Source organism: Canis lupus, chromosome X (assembly GCF_003254725.2).
Source record: "Canis lupus dingo isolate Sandy chromosome X, ASM325472v2, whole genome shotgun sequence".
Taxonomy (NCBI): Eukaryota; Metazoa; Chordata; class Mammalia; order Carnivora; family Canidae; genus Canis; species Canis lupus.
The window spans coordinates 102277002-102298657 of record NC_064281.1 but is presented as its reverse complement, the minus strand read 5'-3'; the positions used below and the strand labels follow the sequence as shown (position 1 = coordinate 102298657).

Here is a 21656-nt window from a genome sequence, read left to right as displayed (position 1 = left end):
AATCAACACTAGGAATCAACATCATTATTGTTAGGTGAATAATACAGGTGAATAAACAGGCTAAAAAGTATGTGGAACTTGCCTAAAGTCACACAGCTAGTAATTAGTAGAGCCAAGATTTTATTTTAGGTCTATCTGGATCAAAATCAATATTTCTTCCACTATACTTTGTTGCCTTTGTAAATGCAGGATGTATGATGTGAGTTCCTTGGAGAGATGCACACCAAGACCTGTGTCCTTCTTACTTGCTACACCCCACCCCCACTGCAACTGCCATCTTGGAGGGCTGGCTTGGCACTCTAGCTTCTTATAGATCTAGTTAAAAACCTTGAATATCCATGGGGCACCTGGGTGGCTCAGGCAGTTAAGCATCGAACTCTTGATTTCAGCTCAGGTCATGAACTCAGGGTCGTGAGATTGAGCTCCATGTTGGGCTCTGTGCTGGGCAAGGAGCCTGCTTAAGATTCTCTCTTTCCTTCTCTCACTCTGCCCCTCCCCACCCCCCTTCAAAAAAAACACGTTGAATATCCTTGTAACTGCTCTGATATGGAGGTGGCTGTGTCCAGAACCCTCCAGCTTATAGACTAAACCGATGAATCTTCCAGGATGAGTGTTAATGTGAGAAAGCACTCTTTACCCCCACGTTCTCATCTGCATACCTTGAGGATCAAGCTATTATCTCCCCCCCTCCACCCTGCCACTCACACAGCCCCTGTGAAAATGATTACCTACATATAGGCTAGGATAAAACCTTTCCTTTTTTCCTCTTCCCCAAAGAAGAATATGTTGTGACATCTTGATCCCCTTGAGTGGCTCTGTGATCCATTCTTGCTAATGCTTATAAGGAAATAAAGCCCTTGCTTGTCTAATAGTGTCATCTCTCTTAAGCCGCCTGGGAACCGTGTCTTAGAAAAGCCTCTGTCAGTTCCCTCACTCTGCATAGCCATGATGCAAGCTGTGGCGTCACTGTGATCAGAGAGAGAGAGTGGGATGTGCCTGAGGCTTCAGTGCATTGTTCACAGATAATGATGGATTGTTAATTTTCAAAGAAAATGAAGAGGGATTCAAAATAACACCTGCAACACAATATATTGCTTCATGAGCAATAAATACCAAACAGAAGATAAAACCTTGAGCCCTAGACTTAATACAGAACTAAAACATGATTTATCCTGCTGTTTCCTTTCCCTTAGCCAGAAAACAGAAAGTACGATGTTATTCTGTTCTAGGACACCCAACCTTGCCCTTGTGCCATAACCTTTTACAACATGTACTTCTTGAGTCTGTAGTCTACTGTATGTAAGGTCCTATGTGATATGCTAGAGATGGTGTTTTCTTCTGTGTTCCATGCAAGTATTTTCTAAACTTCCTCTCTTTGCTTTGTCATGGTATTCCTAGTGCTATTTGCAGGACTTCCATGGCACCTAGCCTCCCCACTGTGAGGATCATTTCTTTGGTGTGAAGCATAAATATAATCATGCTAAAAATGTTTATTCTTGGTGGGAGAGGTGATCACATTCATTTTAGTACAATGGCATAAGGGAGTATATAAACTGCAGAAGTTGGGATTGGCTGCACATGTGGTAGATGGGAAGGGACTGTGAAGAAGCCAAAGTTATAAGCACTCTCCAATAAGAACATGTGAAAATTGCTGCAGGAGAGCAAGGTTTCTCAGCCTTAGCACCATTGACATTTTGGGTCTGGTAATTGTTTGCTGTGGGGGCGCTGTGCTGTACATTGTAGGATGTTTAGGAGTGTCCCTGGCCTCTATTCACTAGATTCCAATAGCACCTCCTGTCTCCAGTTGTGATGATGGAAGGTGTCTCCAAATATTGCCAAATGTTCCCTGGTGGGGGGGGGGGGGCAACTTAGCCTCAGTTAAGAATTCTTGCAATAGAGAACCTGGGAAACATCCATCTGTGTAATGATGAGCTTGATAGCCCTCTCGAATTGTGGAGCCAGACTGCCTGGGTTTGAATCCCAGCTTCACTGCAAGCTAACTCTATGACCATTGACAGGTTGCTTAACCTCTCTGTTACCTTCCTGTTACCTTAGCAGTAAAATGGGGATAATGAGAGGTCTTACTTCATAGGGTTGTTGTGAGTTTTAAATTAATGTACATAAAGTGCCTAAAGCAGTGCCTGGCACATAATAAGTATTAAGTAAGTGTTAACTATTTTTAGTCTTGTTATAATTACTATCATTAACACTATTATTCACCATTTATCTAAGTCCTGGTATGTTCCAGAGGTCTGATGTTTCACCCAGCTTTGGACCACTATCTTTCTTCTGCAGAAATGACTAGAGAGCTAAGTCCACGGTGCAGTACTACACAATGCAAAGAGATTTTATTTGGCTGTGGGTCTATGAAATAGGCTTTGCAGGTAAGCCCCACTTTGTACAATTGCTGAGTTCTGCCAGAGTTCACTTATTTAAAAGCACACTAATTGGCACCTACTTTGAGCTAATCACTGTGGAATATAAAAAAAATAAATAAAATGTATATCTCTTGCCCTCAAGGAGCTAACAATATGGCTGCTACATGCACATTTATTTTAGTAAATTTAATTACTTTTAAATTTTCAAAGAAATTCTAGTCAGTTCCTTTTTACTCGTGAGGAATTTCTGTGTGATGAAAAATATCTTCCCATCTCCAGATTTATCTTTTTAAAGTTTGCATTTATGTAATTGTTATTTTCTTATATTATCAGCATGTTAAGATTATATTACCTCAAATTATCATAATTTATCTTCCACTCACTCTCCATCTAAAATGTTTAATAACATTTGGTGAGAAGAAACTCACCAAAAGATTTTTTTCTTAATACAACAACAGAGTGGTATCTCATTCTCAATAGCTTGGCACCTGCTGTACACCTACCTTCTTCAAGGAAGAAGAATGTCTATGCAGAACTCTCTTACATATGTTCATATATTTCCTCATTCATTTGTTTAAAATAGTTTATTGAATACCTACTCTGTGTTGGACACAGTGTCTGGGCACTAGGAATAACAAGGAGGAATAAGGAATACAGAGTCTAGGAGGATAGGCAGACATAGAAAGAGGTAATAAAAATATAATGTAATAGGGATCCCTGGGTGGCTCAGCGGTTTAGCGCCTGCCTTTGGCTCAGGGCATGATCCTGGAGTCCCGGGATCAAGTCCCACATCAGGCTCCCAGCATGGAGCCTGTTTCTCCCTCCTCCTGTGTCTCTGCCTCTCTCTCTCTCTCTCTCTCTGTCTATCATAAATGAATAAATAATAAAATAAATCTTTAAAAAATTTAAAAAATATAATGTAATAAAGGCTATCATAGTAATGTGTTCAATGAGGTAAGGGAACACAGAAAATAAAGGGCTCTTTGGAAAGGAGTTTAGTGTGATAAATAAGATGGTGAGCATTGGTACCAGAGCTGCCTGGGTTCATTTTCCTGTTCTACCACTTATTAGCTGTGTAATATTGAGCTGATTACTTAAACTGCCTATGCCTCTGTTTCATTATCTGTAAAATGTATTATTATAATTCCTGTAATATAATTCCTGTATTATAATTCCTGTATATGCTGTGTCTCTCAGTATGCCTTGAAGCCTTCAAGGGCTAAGACTACATCATTATCATCATCTTAACTATTATCATGTTATTATTACCACTTACCAAGTACTCACTATGAGCCAGAAGCCATACTAAATTCTTTACCCACATTATCTAATTTAATCTTCAACAGTCTGATGAGGCCAATACTATTACTTTCCTAAATTTGTAGCTTGCCATTTTTATCATCAAACCCAGTTCTATATTAAGAGAGCTTTTCACAATATGTAACTATTTTATGTTTATCTGTATTTTAATAACCCTTTCCTGCAGTAGAGAGCATCATAAGAGCAAGGTTGAGGCCTGTTTGACTCACTATAATGTCTTCAATTCTAGAATGCTGCCTGACACATAGAAAATGTTCAGTGACTGTACGGTAAATATAAAAGGAAGCCTGGAAGGCAGGCCAGCAAGAAGAAAAGTAAAGAGAGTAACAGAATGAGCTAAACTCTAGTCCAGAACCATCTGACTCCCAAACCCATGCTCTTGATCACTAGGCAGCATTGCTTCCCACTCTTAACAGACTTTCAATAGATGTTTGTTGACAAAATCTTCTCCTCAACTTTGCACAATACTATGTAATAAAATTAGAGACAGCATAAAAGCCAATGGATAAAATCCTGGGCATAAGAAAGAGAATTATGGGAGAGTAAATTGCCAGAGAAGTAAAGTTTTTGTCTTAATAAAAGAGTATAGTTGATGAGATGATACCAACATACTGAACTTGTTTCAAAGGAAATAAAGGAAACATATGAAATAATTAACTCTACTACAAGATAGATGTATCACAGAATGTGTGTGTGTGTTGTTTTCAAGATCAAATAACTTTGACAATAATTGATTAGTTAATCAAGTGAAGTATAATATAAAAATAAACAGACGGCAGTGGCTTGATAATTATGGAGTGATACCCAGTTAAAATGAATAATTACTTCCAAATCTTTTGTTCTTTTGGTGCTAATGAACTCTTGCTCCAAAGTGCCATAAATTCAATCAATTTACCTAGAAGGCATTCATTCACAGTTACTCTACAACCCGTGATCTCTTGAGGAATCGCCACATAAGGCAGAACGGAAAACCAGCATTGCAGGACATAATCTTCAGACTTGGGTGAGGTATTCTGAAGGCCATTTGACAGCACCTGTGCTTGCCTTCTGAATATTCTTGGCCACTGCCTGTGAATATAGGACTTACGGGAAAATGAGCAATCTATTCCGTTACTGAAATGGAGCTACTTTTATAAAACACTTAAAGAAATTGCTAGATGTCCATTTTTAGTCTAGAAAATGAATCAGGCCTGACTTAACTTTCCACCATTAAGTGATGATTCCGAACAGATGTTCAGCACAGCATATTTTCTTAGTACAGACCTTAAATCCAGATTGCTGCCAGACAGAGATGATCATCTAGGATTTCTCTTTAAAAGTAAAAATTTACAAGCTTGCTTATATATATGACAGTGCCTTATATGGAAGAATGATTATAGCTCATGCTATCAAACTGAATTATTTGTTGGGTTCATCTATTTCTGCTTATAACTCTAAGTAAATTGCTACATGTCAATTCAGTTGTCCTGGAGAGAGAATTAGTTTAACAACTATGCTATCTATCCCTTTTAAGACAATTTATCATTATGAGAAGGTATATAAATAATCATTGAGTGTCACTGCATGAATTGCTAATTGTGCCCAAAGTCAATGTAAGTTGATTTTCTTTATTCATTCCTCCAAATATTTCTTGAATACCTACTTCGTACCAGAAACTAAACTAACAAATAGAGAAACAAAGATGCCTAAAACCACGTCTCTGACATAAAGGAGCATGCAGGCTAGCAGAAGAGAGACATATAGTCAATAACTATAATTCAAGGCAGTCAATGATAGTGTCCAGTTGTTTTAAACCCTAATCCTCCATTCACTACCTGGAGGAAAATCCTATCCTCCTTAAAGACTCATTTCAAATTATTCTTCCCCAATGAAGGCTTCCCTAGTATTCTTATTCTCTGTGCCCCAAACACATACACCTAAAGCTATTCCAGGAGATTTAATTACTCATTTTCTGTTCTCATAGAATTTTACTCATAGTTTTATTGCAGTACTTATAACAGTAATTTATATGTGGTTGTTTTTATGTCATGCCTCTCATTGTATTGTGAGTTCTTCCAGAGCAGTAAATGAGTTTTGTTCATCTCCATATACCTAGTCACTAACACATGACCTGGCATATAGTAAGATTCAATAAAAGTTTGGTTTAGGGAAAAGGAGAGAATAAGCAAACATATAAAAATCAAATTCTAGGGATGCCTGGGTGGCTCAGCGGTTAAGCGTCTGCCTTAGGCTCAGGACATGATCCTGGAGTCCCAGGATGGAGTCCCACATCGGGCTCCCTGCAAGGAGCCTGCTTCTCCCTCTCTCTGTGGCTCTGCCTCTCTCTCTGTGTCTCTCATGAATAAAAAAATAAAATCCTTTTAAAAAATCAAATTCTAGGGCAGCCCCGGTGGCCCAGTGGTTTAGCGCTGCCTTTGGCCCAGGGTATGATCCTGGAGACCCAGGATTGAGTCCCACATCAGGCTCCCTGCATGGAGCCTACTTCTCCCTCTGCCTGTGTCTCTGCCTCTCTCTCTCTCTCTCTCATAAATAAATAAAATCTTTCTAAAAAATCAAATTCTATTTCTTTTGCCTTCGTGGATGTATCTTGCAAGAAGTTACCACTTTTTGAGTTCAAAAAGGGTGTTGCCTGTGTTCTCCTCTAGGATTTTGATGGAATCTTCTCTCACATTTAGATCTTTCATCCATTTTGAGTTTATCTTTGTGTATGGTGAAAGAGAGTGGTCTACTTTCATTCTTCTGCATGTAGATGTCCAATTTTCCCAGCACCATTTATTGAAGACTATCTTTCTTCCAGTGGATAGTCTTTCCTCCTTTATCGAATATTAGTTGACCATAAGGTTCAGGGTCCACTTCTGGGTTCTCTATTCTGTTCCATTGATCTATGTGTCTGTTTTTGTGCCAGTACCACACTGTCTTGATGACCACACCTTTGTAGTACAACCTGAAATCTGGCATTGTGATGCCCCTAGATATGGTTTTCTTTTTGAAAATTCCCCTGGCTATTCGGGATCTTTTCTGCTTCCACACAAATCTTAAAATAATTTGTTCTAACTCTCTGAAGAAAGTCCATGGTATTTTGATAGGGATTGCATTAAACGTGTAAATTGCCCTGGGTAACATGGACATTTTCACAATATGAATTCTGCCAATCCATGAGCATGGACTATTTTTCCATCTCTTTGTGTCTTCCTCAATTTCTTTCAGAAGTGTTCTATAGTTTTTAGGGTATAGATCCTTTACCTCTTTGGTTAGGTTTATTCCTAGGTATCTTATGCTTTTGGGTGTAATTGTAAATGGGATTGACTCCTTAATTTCTCTTTCTTCAGTCTCATTGTTAGTGTATAGAAATGCTACTGATTTCTGGGCATTGATTTTGTATCCTGCCACGCTACCAAATTGCTGTATGAGTTCTAGTAATCTTGGGGTGGAGGCTTTTGGGTTTTCTATGTAGAGTATCATGTCATCGGCGAAGAGGGAGAGTTTGACTTCTTCTTTGCCAATTTGAATGCCTTTAATATCTTTTTGTTGTCTGATTGCTGAGGCTAGGACTTCCAGTACCATGTTGAACAGCAGTGGTGAGAGTGGACATCCCTGTCTTGTTCCTGATCTTAGGGGAAAGGCTCCCAGTGCTTCCCCATTGAGAATGATATTTGCTATGGGCTTTTCGTAGATGGCTTTTAAGATGTTGAGGACTGTTCCCTCTATCCCTACACTCTGAAGAGTTTTGATCAGGAATGGATGCTGTATTTTGTCAAATGCTTTCTCTGCATCTAATGAGAGGATCATACGGTTCTTGGTTTTTCTCTTGCTGATATGATGAATCACATTGATTGTTTGGGACTTCATCAAGATAAGAAGCTTTTGCACAGCAAAGGATACAGTCAACAAAACTAAAAGACAACCTACAGAATGGGAGAAGATATTTGCAAATGACGTATCAGATAAAGGGCTAGTTTCCAAGATCTATAAAGAACATATTAAACTCAACACCAAAGAAACAAACAATCCAATCATGAAATGGGCAAAAGACATGAAGAGAAATCTCACAGAGGAAGACATCGACATGGCCAACATGCACATGAGAAAATGCTCTGCATCACTTGCCATCAGGGAAATACAAATCAAAACCACAATGAGATACCCCCTCACACCAGTGAGATTGGGTAAAATTAACAAGGCAGGAAACCACAAATGTTGGAGAGGATGCGGAGAAAAGGGAACCCTCTTACACTGTTGGTGGGAATGTGAACTGGTGCAGGCACTCTGGAAAACTGTGTGGAGGTTCCTCAAAGAGTTAAAAATAGACCTGCCGTACGACCCAGCAATTGCACTGTTGGGGATTTACCCCAAAGATTCAGATGCAATGAAACGCCGAGACACCTGCACCCCGATGTTTATAGCAGCAATGTCCACAATAGCCAAACTGTGGAAGGTGCCTGGGTGTCCATGGAAAGATGAATGGATAAAGAAGATGTGGTTTATGTATACAATGGACTATTACTCAGCCATTAGAAATGACAAATACCCACCATTTGCTTCAACGTGGATGGAACTGGAGGGTATTATGCTGAGTGAAGTGAGTCACTTGGAGAAAGACAAACATTGTATGTTCTCATTCATTTGAGGAATATAAATAATTGTGAAAAGGAATATAAGGGAAGGGAGAAGAAATGTGTGGGAAATATCAGAAAGGTAGACAGAACATAAAGACTCCTAACTTTGGGAAACGAACTAGGGCTGGTGGAACGGGAGGAGGGCGGGGGGTGGGGGTGAATGGGTAACGGGCACTGAGTGGGGCACTTGACGGGATGAGCACTGGGTGTTATTCTGTATTTTGGTAAATTGAACACCAATAAAAAATAAATGTATTCTTAAAAAATAAAAAATAAAATTCTAGATAAAATGTTACAATAACACCATAGTGGGAAGTAATTCCAGGGAGGTGGCTTTACAGACAAGGTAACATTTGAGATGACCCTTGAGAAATAAGTAGGATTTGACAGTGGAGATGAGGGTTGGGGGAGTGGAGGGGAATGAAAAGTCAGAACTCTGATACACTGGCCAGATGGATTTCACAGATATCTACCGAACTTTACATCCAAACTCAACTGAATACACATTCTTCTCAAATGCACATGGAACTTTCTCCAGAATAGACCACATACTGGGTCACTAATCGGGTCTGAACCGATACCAAAAGATTGGGATCGTCCCCTGCATATTCTCAGACCATAATGCCTTGAAATTAGAACTAAATCACAGCAAGAAGTTTGGAAGTACCTCAAACACGTGGAGGTTAAGGACCATCCTGCTAAAAGATGAAAGGGTCAACCAGGAAATTAAGGAAGAATTAAAAAGATTCATGGAAACTAATGAGAATGAAGATACAACCGTTCAAAATCTTTGGGATGCAGCAAAAGCAGTCCTAAGGGGGAAATACATCGCAATACAAGCATCCATTCAAAAACTGGAAAGAACTCAAATACAAAAGCTAACCTTACACATAAAGGAGCTAGAGAAAAAACAGCAAATAGATCCTACACCCAGGAGAAGAAGAGAGTTAATAAAGATTCGAGCAGAACTCAATGAAATCAAGACCAGAAGAACTGTGGAACAGATCAACAGAACCAGGAGTTGGTTCTTTGAAAGAATTAATAAGATAGATAAACCATTAGCCAGCCTTATTAAAAAGAAGAGAGAGAAGACTCAAATTAATAAAATCATGAATGAGAAAGGAGAGATCACTACCAACACCAAGGAAATACAAACGATTTTAAAAACATATTATGAACCGCTATACACCAATAAACTAGCAATCTAGATGAAATGGACGCATTCCTGGAAAGCCACAAACTACCAAAACTGGAACAGGAAGAAATAGAAAACCTGAACAGGCCAATAACCAGGGAGGAAATTGAAGCAGTCATCAAAAACCTCCCAAGACACAAAAGTCCAGGGCCAGATGGCTTCCCAGGGGAATTCTATCAAACGTTTAAAGAAGAAACCTTACCTATTCTCCTAAAGCTGTTTGGAAAGAGAGAAAGAGATGTAGTACTTCCAAATTCATTCTATGAGGCCAGCATTACCTTAATTCCAAAACCAGACAAAGGCCCCACCAAAAAGGAGATGTACAGACCTATATCCCTGATGAACATGGATGCAAAGATTTTCAACAAGATCCTAACCAATAGGATCCAACAGTACATTAAGAAAATTATTCACCATGACCAAGTAGGATTTATCCCTGGGACACAAGGCTGGTTCAACACCCATAAAACAATCAATGTGATTCATCATATCAGCAAGAGAAAAACCAAGAACCATATGATCCTCTCATTAGATGCAGAGAAAGCATTTGACAAAATACAGCATCCATTCCTGATCAAAACTCTTCAGAGTGTAGGGATAGAGGGAACAGTCCTCAACATCTTAAAAGCCATCTACGAAAAGCCCATAGCAAATATCATTCTCAATGGGGAAGCACTGGGAGCCTTTCCCCTAAGATCAGGAACAAGACAGGGATGTCCACTCTCACCACTGCTATTCAACATAGTACTGGAAGTCCTAGCCTCAGCAATCAGACAACAAAAAGGCATTAAAGGCATTCAAATTGGCAAAGAAGAAGTCAAACTCTCCCTCTTTGCTGATGACATGATACTCTACATAGAAAACCCAAAAGCCTCCACCCCAAGATTGCTAGAACTCATACAGCAATTTGGTAGCGTGGCAGGATACAAAATCAATGCCCAGAAATCAGTGGCATTTCTATACACTAACAATGAGACTGAAGAAAGAGAAATTAAGGAGTCAATCCCATTTACAATTGCACCCAAAAGCATAAGATACCTAGGAATAAACCTAACCAAAGAGGTAAAGGATCTATACCCTAAAAACTATAGAACACTTCTGAAAGAAATTGAGGAAGACACAAAGAGATGGAAAAATAGTCCATGCTCATGGATTGGCAGAATTCATATTGTGAAAATGTCCATGTTACCCAGGGCAATTTACACGTTTAATGCAATCCCTATCAAAATACCATGGACTTTCTTCAGAGAGTTAGAACAAATTATTTTAAGATTTGTGTGGAATCAGAAAAGACCCCGAATAGCCAGGGGAATTTTCAAAAAGAAAACCATATCTAGGGGCATCACAATGCCAGATTTCAGGTTGTACTACAAAGGTGTGGTCATCAAGACAGTGTGGTACTGGCACAAAAACAGACACATAGATCAATGGAACAGAATAGAGAACCCAGAAGTGGACCCTGAACTTTATGGTCAACTAATATTCGATAAAGGAGGAAAGACTATCCACTGGAAGAAAGACAGTCTCTTCAATAAATGGTGCTGGGAAAATTGGACATCCACATGCAGAAGAATGAAAGTAGACCACTCTCTTTCACCATACACAGAGATAAACTCAAAATGGATGAAAGATCTAAATGTGAGAGAAGATTCCATCAAAATCCTAGAGGAGAACACAGGCAACACCCTTTTTGAACTCAGCCACAGTAACTTCTTGCAAGATACATCCAGGAAGGCAAAAGAAACAAAAGCAAAAATGAACTATTGGGACTCCGTCAAGATAAGAAGCTTTTGCACAGGAAAGGATACAGTCAACAAAACTCAAAGACAACCTACAGAATGGGAGAAGATATTTGCAAATGACGTATCAGATAAAGGGCTAGTTTCCAAGATCTATAAAGAACTTCTTAAACTCAATACCAAAGAAACAAACAATCCAATCATGAAATGGGCATGAAGAGACATGAAGAGAAGACATGAAGAGAAATCTCACAGAGGAAGACATCGACATGGCCAACATGCACATGAGAAAATGCTCTGCATCACTTGCCATCAGGGAAATACAAATCAAAACCACAATGAGATACCCCCTCACACCAGTGAGATTGGGTAAAATTAACAAGGCAGGAAACCACAAATGTTGGAGAGGATGCGGAGAAAAGGGAACCCTCTTACACTATTGGTGGGAATGTGAGCTGTTGCAGCCACTCTGGAAAGCTGTGTGGAGGTTCCTCAAAGAGTTAAAAATAGATCTGCCCTACGACCCAGCAACTGCACTGCTGGGGATTTACCCCAAAGATACAGATGCAGTGAAACGCCAGAACACCTGCACCCCAATGTTTATAGCATCAATGTCCACAATAGCCAACCTGTGGAAGGAGCCTCGGTGTCCATCAAAAGATGAATGGATAAAGAAGATGTGGTTTATGTATACAATGGAATATTACTCAGCCATTAGAAATGACAAATACCCACCATTTGCTTCAACGTGGATGGAACTGGAGGGTATTATGCTGAGTGAAGTAAGTCAGTCGGAGAAGGACAAACATTATATGTTCTCATTCATTTGGGGAATATAAATAATAGTCTAAGGGAATATAAGGGAAGGGAGAAGAAATGTGTGGGAAATATCAGAAAGGGAGTAGAACATAAAGACCCCTAACTTTGGGAAACAATCTAGGGGTGGTGGTAGGGGAGGAGGGCGGGTGGTCGGGTGAATGGGTGTCGGGCACTGGGGGTTATTCTGTATGTTGGTAAATTGAACACCAATAAAAAACAAATTTAAAAAAAAAGAAAAGGCAGAACTCCTTAAGAATTTAAGAACTGAATTTATCATAGCAAAATAATGCTGTTAATTACACATGGTCCTTATGTAAACCATCTGGTTCATGTAAACAAGCCTAGCAGGAACTCTGCTTGCTAACATTTTAACAAGCACTTTGAATGAATGTATATTTTGAAAATAGTAATACTGTGCTGTCCTTTAAAATACTGATAATTTGGGGATCCCTGGGTGGCTCAGCGGTTTAGCACCTGCCTTCGGCCCAGGGTGTGATCCTGGGGTCCTGGGGTTGAGTCCCGTGTCGGGTTCCCTGCATGGGGTGTGCTTCTCCCTCTGCCTGTGTCTCTGCCTCTCTCTCTCTCTCTCTCTCACTCTCTGTGTGTCTCTCATGAATAAATAAATAAAATCTTTAAAATCTTTAAAAAAAACCTGATAATTTGGATAATGTTCTCCCCTCCCCCCATATTAGTCTAGAGTTTGGCTAGGTTGATTGATCTCAGAATTCTTTATTGAGAATAATTCCTGATTCTCTCATGTTTCCCAGGACTGCAGAGCCAATGAGTAGCCAAACTGTTGAAACAAATTATTTTTGGCATGGGAGCCCAGTCCTTCTAAAACCTAAATATTTCTTCTTGGAGTCATTCTGCAGCCACTGGAGAAAATCAGGGTGCAGATTCAGTAATCTCAACTGGTACCTTCCAGCTATAACATTCTGTAAAATTTGTCTCACCTGGGCTAGAGATTGGGTGTTCAAATGAACCAAACAATCAATATGTAAACTCTTGACCCAAAGGATATTTGATACCCCATGTTTGTTTCCTTAATAACGTTTACAAGGAGGCTATTTCTAGCCATAATATGCCTTCATGGGAGAGCTCTGAAAACTGGGTGATAGGGCTAGAGTTTCTGCCCATGGAGAAATCACCAGTTCTGAAATGTGACTTCTGACTATAGTAACAAATGCTTAAGGCCATCATTCACTCTGTGGGGAGGGGGAGGAGGTTTTTGGAGAAGAGACACAGGCAGCACAGAATAATGATAAAAACTAATATTTCAGAAATAATCTTTTTGGACATTTGCATTTGCTTGTTCTGACCATTTAATGACCAAAATAACACTTTTATAAATATGCAGGCCAAGGATCATCCCTGATGTTCCCACATTAGAAGAATGTTATAGATGTTAGCAAATAGCAAGCTACTGTTTAGAGTTGTCTTCAGGAGTGTAATTGGCAGGGGTGTATATAAGAAGGAGAAAAGCCATGGAAAGATTTTTCTATGGAAATAAGTAATCAGAGAGAAATTTCCCAAAATAAGTCTTTCTGTGCTCCAATGACTTATGACTATATATCTCCCAATGATGCAGTATATACATGCACATACATATATAACCCACTTCAATGTCTGCTTATGTTATCACTGCTCCTGTAATGTCTTTTTCCCTCTTATTTATCTAGTAACTACCCATCACTCAAGATGTGTCCTGTAGAAACATGGCCCATTCATTGAAAGCCTATATTCTCCATGAAGTCTTTCCCACCTACTCAAGCCATAGTAGCTTTTCATTCCTCAAACCTCAGTAACATTTCTGATCAATTCCATTCAATTCTTTGATTGTTCCTTAGTTGTTTCATTGGAAATCGTAAAGCATACTAGCTAAAAGTATATAACCTCGGTGAACTCAGATAATATATATATGACCTTTAAAAGCCTCTCATCTATTAGTGGCATCTGGGTGGCCCAGTGGGTCAAGCATCCAATTCTTGGTTTGGGTTCAGGTAGTGATACTCATGGGTTGTGGGATCCAGCCTTAAGTCAGGCTTCCCACTCAGTGGAGAGTCTGCTTGAAGATTCTCTCCCTCTGCTCCTCCCCCAATCTATCTCTCTAAAATAAACAAATCTTTAAAAATAAATAAAAGCCTCTCATCTCTTTTTTTTTCTAATTTTTTTAAATTTATTTATGATAGTCACAGAGAGAGAGAGAGAGAGAGAGAGAGGCAGAGACACAGGCAGAGGGAGAAGCAGGCTCCATGCACCGGGAGCCCGATGTGGGATTCGATCCCGGGTCTCCAGGATCGCGCCCTGGGCCAAAGGCAGGCGCCAAACCGCTGCGCCACCCAGGGATCCCTCATCTCTTAAATAGAGATATAAATAGTCCCTTTCGTAAGGTTATTTTGAAAGTTAAATGAGAATAATGCATGCCAAGTGCTTTACATAGCATATGGTGAGTGTTCAATACTTAGTGGTAGTATTGGATGGAGGTAGTGAGAGTAGAGATACCAGTAATAATCATTATGACCATCATTGGTCTCTTAAATTAAATTGTATATATAACCTTTAAAGCCAGGGACTTGCATATCCTATCTGCTTATTCTCTGTTGTCCCCCTAATTCCCAAAATACTCAATTGGCTAATTTGATATCAGTTGATTGTATGTCCATCTCTATTCAATATTACTGCCTCAGAGATATGAAATTATATCAAAAATACAACTTTTCATTTTTTTATTGCTACTGTGGAAACCCTTGAGTGATTTTTTCTTGGTTTGCACGCATGAGTAATTTGGATGGAAACTGCTGAAGTAATCATACACAACTAGACTATGAAAAAAATGGGAAAACCTCTTAATCATCCCAAGCTCCTATGGTATATATAGTTGGAGGAGGGTACTCAAAAAACTATAAAACTCCGATGAATGAAATCAAAGAAATAAATAAATGGAGAGATAGTTCATGTCCATGGATAGGAAGATTCACTATTACCAAAATGTCAATTCTTCTCAACTTAATTTAATACAATCCCCATCCAAATCCAAGCAAGTTATTCTGTGGATATCAACAAACAGATTCTAAAGTTTATATGGAGAGGCAAAAGACCCAGAATACCCAACACAATATTAAAGAAGAATGAAGCTGGAAGGCTGATGCTACCCAACTTCAATATTTACTAAAAAACTACACTGATCAAGCCAGTATGGTATTGGTGAAATAACAGACAAATAGATTAATGGAATAGAATAGAGAACCCAGAAATAGACCCCACAAATAGAATCAACTGATCTTTGGCAAAGGAATAAATGCAATATGGTGGAGCAAAGATAATCTCTTCAACAAATGTGCCAGAACAACTGGAAATGTATGTGCAAAAACAAAATCTAGACTCAGATTTTATACCCATCACAAAAATTAACTCAAAATGGATCATAGACCAAAATGTGAAATGCAAAACTATAAAACTCCTAGAAGATAACAATAAGAGAAAACCTAAAGAACCTTGTATATGGCAATGACTTTTTAAATACAACAGTAAAGACCTGATCCATGAAGGAAATTATTGATAACCTGGAGTTTTTTTAATTAAAATTAAAATAAAATAAAAAACAAAATTTTTTGCAAAGGACATATAAAGAGAATGAGAATACAAGCCACAGACTGGGAGAATATATTTGCAAAAGACACATCTGATAAACGACTATTATCTAAAATATACAAGGAACTCTTAAAGCACAATAAGAGAACAAACAGCTCAATTTAAAAACAGGTCAAAAACTTTAATAGCCACCTCACTAAGATATACAGATGGCAAATAAATGTATGCAAAGATGCTCCATGTTATATATCATTGGGAAAATGTAAATTAAAACAACAAATACCACTAGACATTTATTAGAATGGCCAGAATCCAGAACAGTGTCAACGCTAAATACTGGTGATGACATGGAACAACAGGAACTCTCATTTATTGCTGGTGGGAATGCAAAATGGGACAGCCACTTATTTTTTTTTAATTTTTTTATTGGAGTTCAATTTGCCAACATTTAGCATAAAACCCAGTGCTTATCCCACCAAGTGCCCCCCTCAGTGCCCGTCACCCAGTCACCCCAACCCCCCACCCACCTCCCTTTCCACTACCCGTTGTTCATTTCCCAGAGTTAGGTGTCTCTCATGTTTTGTCACCCTCACTTATATTTTCACTCATTTTCTCTCCTTTCCCTTTATTCCCTTTCACTAATTTTTATATTCCCCAAATGAATGAGACCATATAATGTTTGTCCTTTTCCGATTGACTTATTTCACTCAGCATAATACCCTCCAGTTCCATCCATGTCGAAGCAAGTCGTCGGTATTTGTTTTTATAATGGCTAAGTAATATTCCATTGTATACATATACCACATCTTCTTTATCCATTCATCTTTTGATGAACACCGAGGCTCCTTCCACAGTTTGGCTATTATGGACATTGGGACAGCCACTTTAGAAGACAGGTTGGCAATTTCTTACAAAACTAAACATGCTCTTACTATACAATCCTCTGATTATGCTGCTTGTTATTTACCCAGAGGAGTTGAAACTTGTGTTCACACAAAAATGTGCACATGGATGTTTATAGTAGTTTTATTCATAATTGTCAGAACTTTAAAACAACTACAATGCCCTTTGGTAGGTGAATGGATAAATAAAGTGTGGTATGTCCATATGATGGAATGTTATTCAGGACTAAAAGGAAATGAGCTATCAAGCCAAGAGAAGATACAGAGGAACATTAAATGACTACTACTAAATGAGAGAAGCCAATCTGAAAAGGCTGCATGTTGTATGATTCCATCTATATGATGTCATAGAAGTGAAATTGTGGAGATGGAATATGATCAGTAATTGCCAGGGGTTAGGGAGGAGGGAAAGATGAATAAACAAGCACAGAGGATTTTTAGGACAGTGAAAATATTGCGTATGATACCACAATGATGTATACATGTTATTATATATTTGTCCAGACCCTTATAATGTACAAGACCAAGAGTTAACCCTAATGTAAACTCTGGCTTTTGAGTGATTATGATGCATCAGTGTAGATCCATCAGTTGTAACAAATGTGCCGCTCTGGTAGGGGATGTTGATAATGGGGTGGGGGGCTGTGCATGTGTGGGGGCTGGGGGTACATGTGAAATATCTGTACCTTCTCCTTAATTTTGCTGTGAACCTAAAACTGCTCTAAAAAAATAAAGTCTTTATTTAAAAAAAGAAACAAGAGTGAAGGAAGGAACAGAGGGAGCAAGAGAGAGAAAGAAACACATTAAAATGCCAGCTGGTGAACTGCTTTCAAATTCTATGACTTCCTGCCAATTCAAGCTCTATTGTTTTAACCCTTGTGAAGACTGGAATCAAGGCCCTATCTAACATTTGTCCATCAGTCCATTTCTGTAAAGGGTTTGCCAGTTTATGTTAAGTAAATAACATACTGAAACCTTTATATAACAAATTATTTTGCTTATCATTTCTCTTTAGCTGATAATAGTAGAACTCTGAATGTGGATTCCACTGCAATGACGCTACCTATGTCTGATCCAACTGCATGGGCCACAGCAATGAATAATCTTGGAATGACACCACTGGGAATCGCTGGACAACCAATTTTACCTGGTATGCTATTTTCAATCATGTCACAAGTGTTTCTTTTTATTGGCCACGTGGCAATAAATGTAACACTATGACACAACTTATTTTGAAGTTGACATTTACCAGATTCTGCCTAGAGTGTGCATTTTTGTAATATGAGCTTTATAGGCTGAGTGGCCAGTAGTTACTAGTATACTCCCTATCACACTATGGGTAAGCTAGGGATATAGCTGATGCAGGATATGGTCATTGAATATTTAAATAGCTCATTAAAATAAAAGACAACAGAATTTAGCAATGAATTACAAGGTTCATCTAATTTTATAGATTCAAAGAATACAAACATGGAGAGGAAATGAGAATAGACTCAAAAATCATAGATTCCTCAAGTGGGGGAAAAGGAGATGGTGGGGACCATCCCAAAGTTGTTCACATTGAATAACTGTTCATATTTTTTTCAACAAAGTAACCAGTAAGAGAATGGGCATGATGTACTAACTCCATCTCCACTAACAATAAAATCAGAAGAAAAATGCCACAGCATCTGATGTGTTTGGTTTTAAACACAAAAAAAGTCTTCTGTACTGTCAGAACTATTAACTGTTAAAATGGATTTGTGAAGACATTAGGGAATTGCCATCTTAAGAAGCCTTGGGTGCTTTTAAAATAGCCTAAACATTAATCTCCCCAGGTTCATGTAATTGTGGTCCTACTTCAAAGAATGATAGGACTAGGCCAATGAAGTACCTTGCTACTCAAAGTATAATCTGGATAACCTGGGAACTGTTAAGAAGCCCAGAATATTAGATACCAGCCCAGAACTACTGAATCAGAAGCTGCATTTTAACACGATCCCCAGGTTATTCACAAACACAATAAAGTTGAGAAACAGATCTAGAGTGATGCCACTTTATTGTGCCATTTGTTTATATAGTAAGTGACCCCTACTCCCCCTAAAACAATTTCACAATTCCAGTTCAGATTTTAAATCTGAGGTATAATTGGGGGGCATTGTAGGGTAGGCAATGATACTTAATCTTAATAATAAATTAAGAAATATGATTACATAGAAAGCTGGAAATAAGCATAAAAGCAGCCAAATATAAAGAAAAAATATGGAATGAGAAATGGGTGGAGAGCTAAGGAGCTTGGGTTCTGTATATGGCAGAGGCAAAGAACTGTCCCACCAAACTATAATCCATGCCCTGGACTATAGTTGACTAGATTGTATCATACTCCATTAGACCAACCATGATTAAAGTGAGCAACCAGGGATCCTTTGACAGCCAAATGATTGGACCATAGTTCTCCTTAGGTTTTAAATGACTAGTGGGAGCCAATCTGGAATCAGCAGATGCTATGACAGGACCCAGTATTGCATAATGGTTAAGCGCTCAGACTTTGGAGTCAATATCCTTGACTTCCAAGGCTGTTTTTTCACTACTTTATCTTGAGTAGTTAAAAATCCTCTAGGAGACTCAATTTCTGCATTCATAAAAATCAGACTAATAATACTTAACCCTTAGGGGTTTTGTGGCAATTAAATTGTGCTTAGCACAATGCCTGGTACATAGTGCTCAAACATGTTGGCTATCAAAATACTTTAAAATCATTATTAATATATTTCTTACAGATATTTTTAAAGAGTATAATGGGTCTTTTAAATTCAGTTCTTCCGCATTATTTCACTGTAATAGAATTTAAGCTAAAACACTATATATTATTTTATAGCTCCATATGGAGTGGTCCTGAGTCACAATCTCTTGTAGTCTAGAGAGACTAGACAATCTGATTTGCCTTCCATATTACAAGTTTATGGAAATCCAAACTGTATGGGTATATGTCTGGGGAAAAATGTTGAGGCAAGATCTGCTCTATGCCAAGGGGACTCTATGTTAGTTATATCAGATTTGCAAATTACCACATGTAAACCCAAACCTAGGCTCACACAGTAATCTTTGATGCTTAGCCACCCATCTATAATGTGGAGGAAGAAAGGCTTAGCATTGACAGTAAAAAAATCATCCAAGCCATCATTATAGACCCAAAGCTTATGCTGGGGTCAATAACAGACCTAAAAAACTGAGTAGGTTTTCTTAACAGTAACTTGGAGGGCTATTCCTACAGAAAGAGTATCTTGTTTAGTATTTAACAACATAGGCCTTAAAGACAGACTGCTTGGGTATGGCTCTTTGCTCTGCCACTTGCTAGCTATGTGGCCTCGCACTAGATGCTTGACTTGTCTGTACCTCACTTCCCTCATCTGTAAAGCGGGGATAACAATAGTATCTACTTCATAGGATTGCTATAAAGATTAAATAATATGCTTAACCTAATGTTTTGCATATAATAAGTACTCAATAAAGGTTAACCATCATCATTATTATTACTATTAGTAGTACTATATGCTCTTTAAGATAAAGGAAATACTAACATACTTCCTTCAAATGGCTGCTAAGCTGCCACCATCAGCTCTAATGAGTGTTCCTTACATCCACTTCCAACCAGACATTTGAAATGTCAAGAGTGATTTTAATTTCTACTTCTAACCCTCTACCTACACCTTATTTTCTTAAGCACTATGAAGAAATAGATTCTCAGGGCCTCCAACAACTTTGTGATTCAGTGATCTTTTAGCTATGCTCTAGGGAAAGTTATTTGACTTTTTGGAAATCAGATATTAGAAATGCAGATTTTTTAAAAGATTTATTTATTTATTTGAGAGAGAGCACATGAGTGAGTGTGTGTGTGCGTGAGGTGGGGGGCAGAAAGAGAGGGAAAGAAGCAGACTCTCTGCCGGGCTCAGAGCCCCATGCCAGGCTCAGTCTCAGGATCCTGAGATCATGACCTGAGCCAAAATCAAGAGTCAAATGCTGAACCAACTGAGCCACCCAGGCACCCCAGAAATACTGATATTAATTTTTTTAGTGCCTTTCTTTTCTTAAAAGTACATGGGACAATAGTATTGGGCTGAGACATACTTTGTGAAGCTATCTGTAAAAGCACTTGAGTTTTGGGTGAATTGATTTTTCTCTCTGTATTATTTTAGGAAGACAATTTAACCATTGAGATTAGAACATGGGTTCTGGATCCAAACTGCCTAGTTCAAATAAATCCATGTCCTACCATTAAGAGGCTGTGTAAACATTGGCAAGTTACTTAACCTCTCTAGGCTTTAGTTTCTTCACCTGTAAAACAAAGATAATAATGGCACCTGTGTCGTAGGGTTGTTGTGAAGATTAATGAGTTAGTACATTAAAGTCCTAGAATGATGCCTGGTGATCACAGTGAGTGATCTCTTGGTGAATTTAGCTATTATTATTATTGTCTCAAGTTCGCATCTGATATATGGCTCACAAAAAAAAATTGAATTATGGCTCATCTGTATTCTTAGCAACTGTGAAGGGTAACAAATTCAGAAATGAAATCTTCCCCAGGAGAGGTGCTGGACAATGACACTGATGACTGCTCCTTATAAATCTGAAAGGGTGTCCACAGAAATGGAAAGTTAGCACCAAACTCCAATGCTGCCTACCCTTCTTACCCAGGCTTTGTGAAAGGGTGCCTGTTATCTTTATTATGTAATGTTTTAACTGAATGGGCTAACACATCCCTCATTCCTTTCTCCACTCCTCAAGGTTCCTTAAAATTGAAATGGCAGCCAATGATCCACATGGAACTGTTCCCTGAGGTCACCCACTGATGGTTCAGGAATTCAACTACTTTTCTGCCCATTAAGTTTCCTTCTGACACAACAGATCTTTTTTTGTGCTATCTCATCTAGCCAGTGACAATAGAAAAGGCTTTTGGCATTGATGAAAAACAAATGATACATAAGCTTCCTTGACTTGCCCTAGAGAGCTCAAATCCATAATCATGGAAGCTGAGTCTCTTGGACACATGTCATTAGGGCAGTGTCTGACTTATTATGTTCATTACGTGGGAAGCAGAGACAGGCCATCTCTGGGGT

At 38.6% G+C, this 21656-nt stretch overlaps 1 protein-coding gene across 12 annotated transcripts in view; it reads left to right on the top strand.

Moving 5' to 3' along the window:
• ENOX2 (ecto-NOX disulfide-thiol exchanger 2) overlaps positions 1-21656 on the top strand; it is a 282694-nt gene that overhangs the window by 194741 nt on the left and 66297 nt on the right. For 7 of the 12 annotated variants that reach the window (XR_003129470.3, XM_049107620.1, XM_025431177.3 and 4 more), the window contains one exon: positions 17576-17710. Coding sequence is in view for 11 of the 12 variants with exons in the window: in XM_025431169.3 (XP_025286954.3) it covers positions 17576-17710 (135 nt within the window). In the remaining variant the exon portion in view is untranslated. Of the gene's footprint in view, positions 1-2295; positions 2385-17575; positions 17711-21656 lie in introns of all 12 variants that reach the window. The other 5 variants (XM_025431174.3, XM_025431173.3, XM_025431171.3 and 2 more) reach the window with 1 other exon arrangement.